The 10,575-nt window shown below is 38.6% G+C and overlaps 1 protein-coding gene across 8 annotated transcripts in view; it reads right to left on the bottom strand.

The window, feature by feature from the left end:
- Nucleotides 1-10,575, bottom strand: part of kdm6a (lysine (K)-specific demethylase 6A) — a 75,239-nt gene that overhangs the window by 61,345 nt on the left and 3,319 nt on the right. For all 8 annotated transcript variants that reach the window (XM_016467416.1, XM_016467412.1, XM_016467413.1 and 5 more), the window contains exons 3-4: nt 4,224-4,332; nt 4,086-4,135 (exon numbers count right to left, since the gene is read on the bottom strand). In XM_016467416.1, coding sequence (XP_016322902.1) covers nt 4,086-4,135; nt 4,224-4,332 — 159 coding nt within the window. The remainder of the gene's footprint in view (nt 1-4,085; nt 4,136-4,223; nt 4,333-10,575) is intronic.

Below are 10,575 nucleotides of genomic sequence, written 5' to 3' on the forward strand. Positions count from 1 at the left end.
TTGCAATTTTTTTATTTTTTCTTATTTTATTACTGACTTTTTACTTGTTTTTTTTTTTTTTTATGAAAATAAAACTGTGTTGAAGCAAAGTAGATTTTTGTTTGTATATGCTGTCAATTATAGTTCTTAGAAAGAAAATCGGAATCGGCAAAAATCGGTATTGGCAGATCCCACTAACAAAAAATCGGAATCTGGAATCGGCCAAGAAAATTGCAATCGGTGCATCTCTAGCAAAATGGCTTTCTAATAAAGAATGGCACCGTACGCATGATTAATGATGGTTTACCCTCACAGCAGGTCTGACACATCTGCGCTCAGCAGGGGACAGAAATGTCTGCGGCTAATGAGCATGTGCTAAATTAAAAAGGTGGCAAAGTCTTTGTCTCCCGCAACCACAAAAGGTTATATTTACATAAAGGAATGTGCAAGACAATATGGATCAATGAAACATTATCATGTCTGAACCTCTTATCAGTGCTCACAGAGGCCAAGTGTGACTAAAACTGAAAGCCACTGCGGCTTGTCTTCCCCACAAATGCACTTTCGTTAGATGATGAAACTAGATGGTAAGTTGACGAAGTGAATAACTTAAGAATTAAACTAGAACTGGGCTATATGCTCAAACAAATACAAACCCCAGTCACCATTTTCATATAGACAGGGTGAGTTTCATGACAGCCAGTATATGCAGCGCAAACCACAACACTTGCAACCAATTTTAATTTTTAGTGAGTTTTCTACTTTTAAAGCACTGGAAGCTTAAGCTAGACAGCCAAAATTTTATAACACTTAAATGATCAAAAATAATTTAAATATCCAATATGCAATCATAAAATGCAAGAAGGGCAAGAAGGCAGGATTATCAGTGAATAACAATTTATATTTCAGGCTGTTGCATTTTAACCAGAGTAGACCTACAGGAAAAAGTGTAGATAAAGCAAGAGAAAATTTTGCATTTGCATTTATGTGACAGACACTGCATTCAAAGTACACATTTTATCAGTTCATGCATTCCAATGCACTCAATTGACAAGACTGTCTTGAAAGTGCAAACCAGGTTTCACATTTTAGATGAATGTGGCTCTGTTCCAATGCAATCAGGAAGTCAACAATGACATGGGCTTTCAACGACCGGCATGACAGCGCACGCTACTTATTTACAATCTAAAAAGGATGACTGTCTCACAAGACCTTGGACAGCAGTGTGAAGTCAGGACAGGCGCAGAATAAAGCGTGCCAGAGAAGCACTGACTGCAAAGTGCATGGTGCATCACTCTTGACAGGTTGATGCTACTGCACACGTGCCGCTCATCACACCTGCACAAATCACACACAGCTGTCTGAGTGCTGAGACAGCACCCTTTTTAACCCCTTCAGCGCAGGCACAAATTTAGAACATGCCCTGACTCAGAGCAAAAAATTAAATCGGGGAGGGGGAAAAAAATAACCCTAAGCTTTGGAGTAGGGATATGCCGTTATCAAATTTTCATGTTGCGATTAATTGCTAATGCTTTTATCACGGTGTACGGTGTTATCGCGGTATTGCACTTTAGTTTTAAAAAAGTGCTGTCATAATACAGTATAACAGGTTTAATAACTTTTTTCTTATAACAAAAATAACTGAACATTTAAATGCAACAAAGCAATACAGAAAAATGTATAAAGTTAAAAGTTTTACACAGATTAAAGTGCAAAAGAACTATAAAGACCAATAGGTATCACTTTACAATAAGACCTCATTAGTTAACCGTAGTTAATGCATTAACATTCACAATAAGCAATAGCTACATTTGATTACCGAAAACCGGCACAAGTCTACTTTGGAGAAAGTATGAAATCTTCAACTTCCACAGCTGGCGCGGTCTGCAATGTTTTCATTGGCAAATTTTCCATTCAGGCGTCCAAACTAAATAGTGACAATGCAAAAATGTAATTTATAGTAAAAACAGTTAGAAACTACCTAATAACTCACAAAAGAACGTTTAGTCCATCTGTGCTGGAAATCAGTTTCTATTAGCCGTGTGCTGAGGCTTAGCGCCTGGTATGTGAGAGAAGACACTTCTACAGTTGACAGCCCTATCTGAAGTCAAATCACATTGAAAGTTTACTCTGCTATGGAAATTTCACAGCCAAAAGCGTCACTCTTGCTCTAGGAGAGAACCCAGAACTGTCAGAGGCCATTACTGACACTCCTACAAGATCTCATTTCACATTTAAAAACTTTCGTACAGACAGCGACACCTAGCCAGACACATCAAACTGAATTGTTTTCACTAACAACGGACACATGGAATTACATCTGTTTCAGGCGATCCAAATGCAAGTAGCGATACTACAAATAGTCCATTGAGTCTTGTGCGTACATTTGTTCAGTTCTTATTGTATCATTGTTGCTTAGCAGACTTTAAGTTTAAAACCCTTGTTTTGACGCAATGATTACGCCACCTTTTGATATTGTCTGTGACGCATTAGACCAGTGGTGCCCAAACCTGTTCCTGGAGATTTCAGTTCCAAACCTGCTTCAACACAACTGTCTGTAATTATAAAGTGTTCCTGAATATCTTAATTGCCTGGTTTGGTTGTGTTTGATCAGGGTGGAGCTGAACTTTGCAGGAAGGTAGATCTCTAGGAACTGGATTGGGCACCACTGCATTAGACAAATGAAATATTACCACATGCATCTACAACCACCTCCAAAAGTGGGCGTGATCCTATCACAATGAATTCCCAAAACACACTGGACACTGTTAACAACTGTATTTAACACTGCCTACATGTTGGAAGGATTTAACAACATGTGTAAACTGTGCAAGTCCACAACCAATGAGAATCAATCATCCCTCACCTTCAGGCCAGGATTGGCTAATCGGGAGGACTGGGAGAATTCCCAGTGACCGCGAGGGCCGGTGTTATGCCATGGGGCTGAGATATAGATGCTGTCCTAGGCTGCCCGCACTCACAGCAGCCCCACCCCCGCTCTTTTTATTTATTATTTTCTCGCAGGCCCACTCGCAGGGTTGCCAGCCATTCCGTATAATACGGAATCGTCCCATATGAAAGCTATAGCCTTCGGAACGCAGTTTGTCCCGTATTTGCAAACGATCAATCCTCTGCCGTCTGCTCCTGCTTCACGCTAATAGCAATTCTCTTTCACTATCCGCGTTTTGATTTTGCCAAATCAGTTTGGGAATGCAAACAACTTATTGATCATGAGCCAACATCCAACATCCAGCATTCAATCAAAACATTCAATCTACATGAGGGAAGACGCCTTTCACTATTGTAAGTTAATACTTTTGAATAGAGAAAAAAATAGGCTACATCAACTTCTAGCCAATTGGATAAGTACAAATCCAAGGACCAGAAGTAGCCCACACTCTCTAAGTTTTCTTTAATTGCAAAATATGCATTTCCATTCATTCATAGGCTATATGGTTGCAATAAAATTTTAGTTCAAGTGCCATTTAAAAAAAATGCTTTATTGACTGATGTTTCAAAGAAGTTCAGTTGTTCTGCTTTAAAATTTCATGCCATTTGTTTGCATGTAATTTCACAGTATTTTCACCTCGTAAATTACTACAATACTTGAGCAGTCACAATTCTGTAATGGCACAATTTACTCAGGCCGATGACTTTTTTTGTATGACATTAAAATTCTTTTAAGAATAATTGTACATAAATAGGTTAAGCAAAACAAATGTGATTATTTCTGAGAACTTTTTAGGCAGACATTATGGCACAGTACAAATATTTTGAGCTTCCCTTATTCTGTCCCTTATTTTCTTATAAAGAATCACAATTGTCCCTTATTTTCCATTTCTGAAGTTAATTGGCAACCCTAATGATGACGTAATTATCTTTTGACTCCCACGAGGCACCTTGCTAAAAAAAACGTCAGTTGTTGAAGATATGCAAGCAAAAATACAATGAATTACAAGGCTGTAGGGAACAGTTCACTATTGCAGACGTAGGCCTATATACTGAGGTTTTAATTACATTATTTAAATAGGCCTATAGTCAGTCGTGAACTAAAGTGGGCATGAAACTCCAGGGCTGAAAATGAGTCCCACTCCGGCCCTGCTCACCTTCCAGTAGTCTGACTGTAAACTGTAGTATCTCTGGTATGCAGATAATGCTGAAAAGAAAACAAAAGAAACATATTAAGACTGATTGTGATATTTTTTAATGAAAATAAAAGAAATATTCCTTGAGTCAGAACTCACCTTTAGGATAATCTTCCAGTAAAAGGTTGAAGTGACCTAACTGGCAAAACACCTCTGGCTCCACTTTCCCTTCAGCTTTTAAGATGTAGACGTCATAGCAGCGAACAGCCTGTGAAGCAAACAGTAAATGTGAACACAAGTCAGAAAGACCACCTGGAGAAATCAACGAGTTTGTCTCGAACTTGGTAAAACATTTTCCAGGACAAACCAATTGTGACTGTTACACAATTTTCTCAATCAACTACCATTCAATTCAATCAATTACTATTGTCATATTTACCATAAAACACAGAGGTGAAGATATATAATGCAAAGAGATCTTCGTTTGGTATTTCTAATGTATATAAATCATGCATCTCAGCACTCACCAAGCATTATGAAATATTTTGTACCCTAAAGTCTGCATTCTAAAACATGTTGCCTAATTAAACAGCAGCCATATGCTAAAAGTTTGGGGGTCAAATTTTCTTGAAAGAAATTAATACTTTTATTTAGCAAGGACACATTAAATTGAGCAAAAGTGACAGTAAAGACTAGTATAACATGGCGAAAGATTTTTATTTCAAATAAATGTTGTTGTTTTGAACTTTCTATGCATCAAAAATACTGAAAAAAAAATTAAAACTTCCACAAAAATATTGAGCAGCTGAACTGTTTTCAGCATTGATTGTTATAACAAATGTATTTTCCATCAAATAAATGCAGCCCTGCTGAAAATAACAGACATAATATATATATTATATAAACCCTATACTTTTGAACTGTAGTCTATATGTCGGAAATGAGTGCATTTTCAAAGTTCAACATTAATGCTCACTTACGTGCTTTATAAACATATTACATTTACATGTTACATTTACATCTAACAATCTTAACCACAAATTAAATGTGACAAATTAATTACTAATGCACCATTAAAGATCTCTTTTAACTGCTTTGGTAGAATGTTGGAGACAGAGCAACACTGAAGTCCATAAGGGCCCATCACTGTAAATATACTAATGCAGCACCCAATATCCAACCAGTAGTCTTCTTTGCTTGTCCCGTCAGTACCCTTTAAAAGGTATGATACAACTACAAGGTCACCAGAGTTGAACAGAAATGAAGGTCATAGAAAAGGTTAAACAACACTGGTTATTTTCTTTGACAAGAAGTTCTGAACACTGAGGTTTTCATTCTGTCTTGTTGTCTATGTGTTTTGGAATATTTCACTTGCTGTTTTAAATTGCATTAAAAAAACATGCATTAGGCAGCAGAATATGAAATTGCAACACATACAAGTTAAACATTCAGACTGACCAATGCAAACTTTGACATATTGAATAATTGGTTCTTGTTTATAAAGAAAATCTATGTGAGAACTCGGTTCATTTAAATAATAAACACATACTGTAAAATATCTTGCATGAACATTTTCTTTTTAGACAATATCTAGGAACCAAAATAACTTCAGTATAGTCAGTGCTATAAACAGATGAATACATGTTCTAGTTAAACTAAAATGAAATGCTCATTTAACCGCTGTGTTCACAAGGTCTTTAAAGAGGTGCTGGCTGTATCTGGGACACTGAACGTTTTGACAGACATGGCTAGTTTGTGGGAAGAGTTGCACAGCGGCAGACAGACAGCAAGCAGCACGCCCTGACAGCACAACAGCACTGAGTGGAGCACTGAGGGCTGCGCATGTCTATTTCTAAATGAATCATCCCATTCTTGTCAGAGCCACCACAGCCTCAAAATGTCTGGGCCATGGCAGAGACGGTAATTAAACATTCCACCTGTCTATCTCTACTGTCTATCTAGCACTGTTAAGGCCCATTCATACGATAAAGATAAAAGTAACTATAGCATCCACACTAGAGCCCGACCGATATGGGTTTTTTGGGGGTTGATATTGATACCGATATTAGGGAGTAACATACGCCGATATCGATATATCAGCCGATATTCTTACAGTACAGTACCAGTCAAAAGTTTGGACACTTTCCCATTCGTGTGTTCAAACTTTTGACTGGCACTATATATTAGGGGTGGGGGGAAAAAATCGATACAGCATTGTATCGCGATATTTTCCACGGCAATACTGTATCGATACACGGACGCCAAGTATCGATCTTTTATTATACTATTTGGTAGAATAATAAAATCAATTTCTTTACAGCCCACTAGATGGTCGCGTTGAGTTTTTTTCTAAAATCATTTAATGCACAGCAAGCCGTTGATTATCCCGCTTATTCCATGGTCATTTGCCAAATTATTAGGGAGGCCCGATACTGGTCTCCTGTACTCGTACTCGTTAAAATGCCCCGATACCAAACATCGATACCACACAGCATGTGATAAGCGCCATATTCAAACAAAGAAACACCGACAACAGAACAACAGACAGCAGAAAGGAGTTAAGGATGTCTACTACGAAGTATATGTATGCAATGAATATAATGTTAAACGTTCAGTATTAACGCCTGTATAGCTGATGTGCGCGAGCTTATAAACAAAGCACGCTGAGTGGATTGAGCGCGCGGCGGCGCAGATGCGCGAGCTTGTCGAGTGAATATATCTTTCTCACAGACATCACTGGAAAGTTTGTAGTTCGGTCGGATACGTCAAAAACAAGTAAGTAAAACAATGCACAAGTTACTTAACGGTAGGGAGAGAGAGAGAGAGCGAGAGAGAGAGAGATTATGACAGTAAAATAGGGCATTCTAAGTCAATATACTGCAGTATTTCCTGTCTCAATCAGTACAAAATATGGTTAACAAAAAAAATAATATACCGTCATGTACCGTGAAACCGGTATAATTTTTAAAAATACCGTGATATACATTTTTGGTCATACCGCCCAGCACTATATGCTATTATTGTAAAGCTTGCTAAATCATGCTAAAACTTGTTAGCAATGTGCTAAAGCATGCTAGGAACATGCTAGCAACATGTTAATTCATACAATATAGAACGGTGATTAAACTGACTTGGAACTACCTGCATTAAACGGTTTTAATGCATACCTGCCAGCCAATCTGAATAGAGTATTCAGACAGACCATGTAATAAATTAAAGTAATATTCATTTAATTAAGGTGGACTAGACTAGACTGTAATACAAATGGTTGAGTTTGCCAGGTGCATACAATATTTATGACAGGTTTACATGAAAGTGTTTGTCTGCTTGACAATCCCATTTTCCACTGCAGCAATAAAATTGAAGTGAGAAACAAACTGAGAAATGTTTCTTTTTAGTTAAAATAGACGTTGCCAAAGTTTTCATTTGGGAACCTAATTTGAAGTTGGAAAAAGGTAATAAATTGCAATATATCGCAGAATATCGCAATATATTTAAAATAACGAACTAAAAACGAACAATTGCTTTACTCCGAATTGCCGCTATTTGAAAGTGAAAGTAAAAGTAAAACGCGCGCACAGCTTTTACAAGCTATTTAAAAGCGAAGGAAAGCGAGGAAAAGAAGGAACGCCCCGCGGTGATACCGGTATTACCGGTGTTGTCACACGTCGATTAACCGGTGGGAAAATTTCCTCACCGTCACAACCCTAATATACACAAACACATTTTTTGCAATGATCACTCAAATGTGGCGATCAAACACTTACAATGACGTGACAAAGATATGTATTGGAGGAAGTGTAGGAATATGTATTTTAGTCATTCCCACAGGTTTCGCGCTTACACCAAAAGCACGCGCACCAGAACTGATCTATATTAGTGGAGCACACAAGCCGTGCTCAGTCTCAAACAGTTTGTGAGCCACAAATACCAAAATGAGTGGCTAACTGTGCTAAAACGTTCAAATACATACAAAATTATGTCACAATGCCGTCTTGGCGAATATCCAGTTAAACAGTCAGTTTTTGAAAGTTAAATAGTTGATAAAGAGAACGCATGTTATGTAACATGGGCTTGTTTACACCTGGTCACTTCATGCGTTTATTTCTGATCGGATAGCTATCCGATCGTGAAAAGACCAGGTGTAAATGCCCTCCGAAACGCTTTCGAGACGGATATAAATCCGATCGCTCAAACAATAAACGTGTGAGAGCGTGTTTTAGGCTATATGACATTAGTCAGACTGCGCTAATGCAACACGCATCACTGCGGACGAGTAGCTGAGTATCTCTTCAGCAAGCCGACGCGCAAACTGCCGCGAATGAAACTGAAAGAAAGACAGATGGTCAACACACAATCATCTTCATTAAAAGTAGTAAGACAAACTTATCTTTCCAGTGCTGATGCCGCGCGCTCTCCTATTGCGGTCTTTGATCTTGAAATGAGCTCATAATTAATAAAATGCAGCGCTTATCTTTTGATTTCGTTGACGTGAACTCTGTTAAATTTAAATATAGCACGGGAATTGAAGATCAAATTTATATTTGTTTTGCGACTACACATTTATGAGGCCAAGTGTAAATGGAAACGTTTTAACAAATCGGATAGATATCCGATCAGCGAAAACGCATGAAATGAACAGGTGTAAACAGGCCCTCTATTGGGTCCGTGGATAAACTCTTAAAGGGACCGCAGTCCAATATTCCTGCTCCTGCTGTCTGTCCTATTTTTCAAACAAATGGCATGTTATCAGAGAGGTCATTCCTATTTTGTAGCACATTTTCATGTTCCCATATTAATACAATGGACACAATTTTAAAATCACAATTTATTAATTTCACTACTTTGGTTTGGGTTTAGTGGATGTTCTTTCTTGTCATGTCTCCAGGTTAGGGCTGCACGATTAATCGCATGAGATATTTAACGCGCATCTTGTCAGAAAAGCCGGTTCTGTAATCAGCGGTAAATCTCCATCACGTGCGTGCTGACGAGCTGCGCAAAACCACGTTCATATTCGACCGATTTTTTGCGCAGCTCATCAGTGAACAACGGCTCTGTGTAGTTAATGCTGCTCAATGTGAAAGCACGCAAGTGATTCCGTTGAAGTTTATTTCACTTTGGAACATTCATTCACGCTACTGTCTTTACACACAGACGAAACTTACTAGAGAAGTGTAAAGTGTGACATAATATACCTCTGTAAATAAATACATTTAAATTCACATCTCGCACACTTTAATGCCCTTTGAATGTAACGTGTACGTTCCCTTGGAACTGGAATCATGGCGGAATATCATGTGAAGTCCACTTCACGGGGTACTTATGGTCTAATAAGACAACACTTGAATGTGCTGCCTGAACAAGAGACCTCCTTACTGAAGTGAAAGTGTTGGCTGGTGTCACTATCTCGCGAACGCGATGGCGGATCCCAACCAAATTCGGGGATCCCTTCAGCTCGAGGAGCCCTCTCGAACTCCACCCTCCGTGCGTCGGTAGCTCCCCGGGATCGTTAGATCGGTCGGCGCCCGACCGTGAACTTAACCCCCGTAACTCCACCTGGGGTGGTCTCATTCAAAAGGGTGCCTCGAGACGTACACTCGATTCGGCGTTTGAGAGGGTTCCTCGCGCTGAAGGGATCCCCCGAATTTGGTGCGGATCCGCAGCGCTGTTACGGAGATATGGTCATTCAAAATTTCAATGGTATTCCATACACTTAAGCTTTAAAGCGTTTCATCCAGGTTGCCAGTAGCAAACAATGGAGCACGCTCCGCTGTACAAACTACGTAATTACACCATTTACAAGCATTTTATCTGCGTTTTATGTTCTGTAAAAAAATGTTCATACTGGTGGCATATCGGCAGCATTTTCACCGATACCGATATATCTGCGACAGGCTCATATCGGCCGATAAAATCGGCAAACCGATATATTGGTCGGGCTCTAAAACACACCAATGCACAATAAACGGGCCTTTCGCACCGCGGGAACCTTTTCATAGTACCAGAACTAATTGTGGAACTACCCACTTTTTGGCGTTTTCGCACCGCCGGAACTGGGTGCGATGTTAGTACCGGACTGCCTTTTTCGAGAACCAAATTAGCTCCTACTCCGGAGCAGGGTCTAACCAGCACAACTGGTACTAATCGTGACGCAAGTAGGGATATGCCGGTATCAAATTTTCATGTTGCGATTAATTGCTAATGCTTTTATTACGGTATACGGTATTATCACGATATCGAAATTTTGTTTAAAAAAAAGTGCTGTCATATTACAGTATAACAGGTTTAATAACTTTTTTTCTTATAACAAAAATAACTGAACATTTAAATGCAATAAAGCAATACAGAAAAATTTATAAAGTTAAAAGTTTTACACAGATTAAAGTGCAAAAGAACCCTTTACAAATAGACCTCAATAGTTAAACTTAGTTAATGCATTAACATTCACAATGAGCAAAAGCTATATTTGCTACAGAAGTTATTAATCTTTGTTTAAAAAATACAAGTCTTA

This window comes from Sinocyclocheilus anshuiensis, unplaced genomic scaffold (genome assembly GCF_001515605.1).
Source record: "Sinocyclocheilus anshuiensis isolate Anshui unplaced genomic scaffold, SAMN03320099.WGS_v1.1 scaffold628, whole genome shotgun sequence".
Classification (NCBI taxonomy): domain Eukaryota; kingdom Metazoa; phylum Chordata; class Actinopteri; order Cypriniformes; family Cyprinidae; genus Sinocyclocheilus; species Sinocyclocheilus anshuiensis.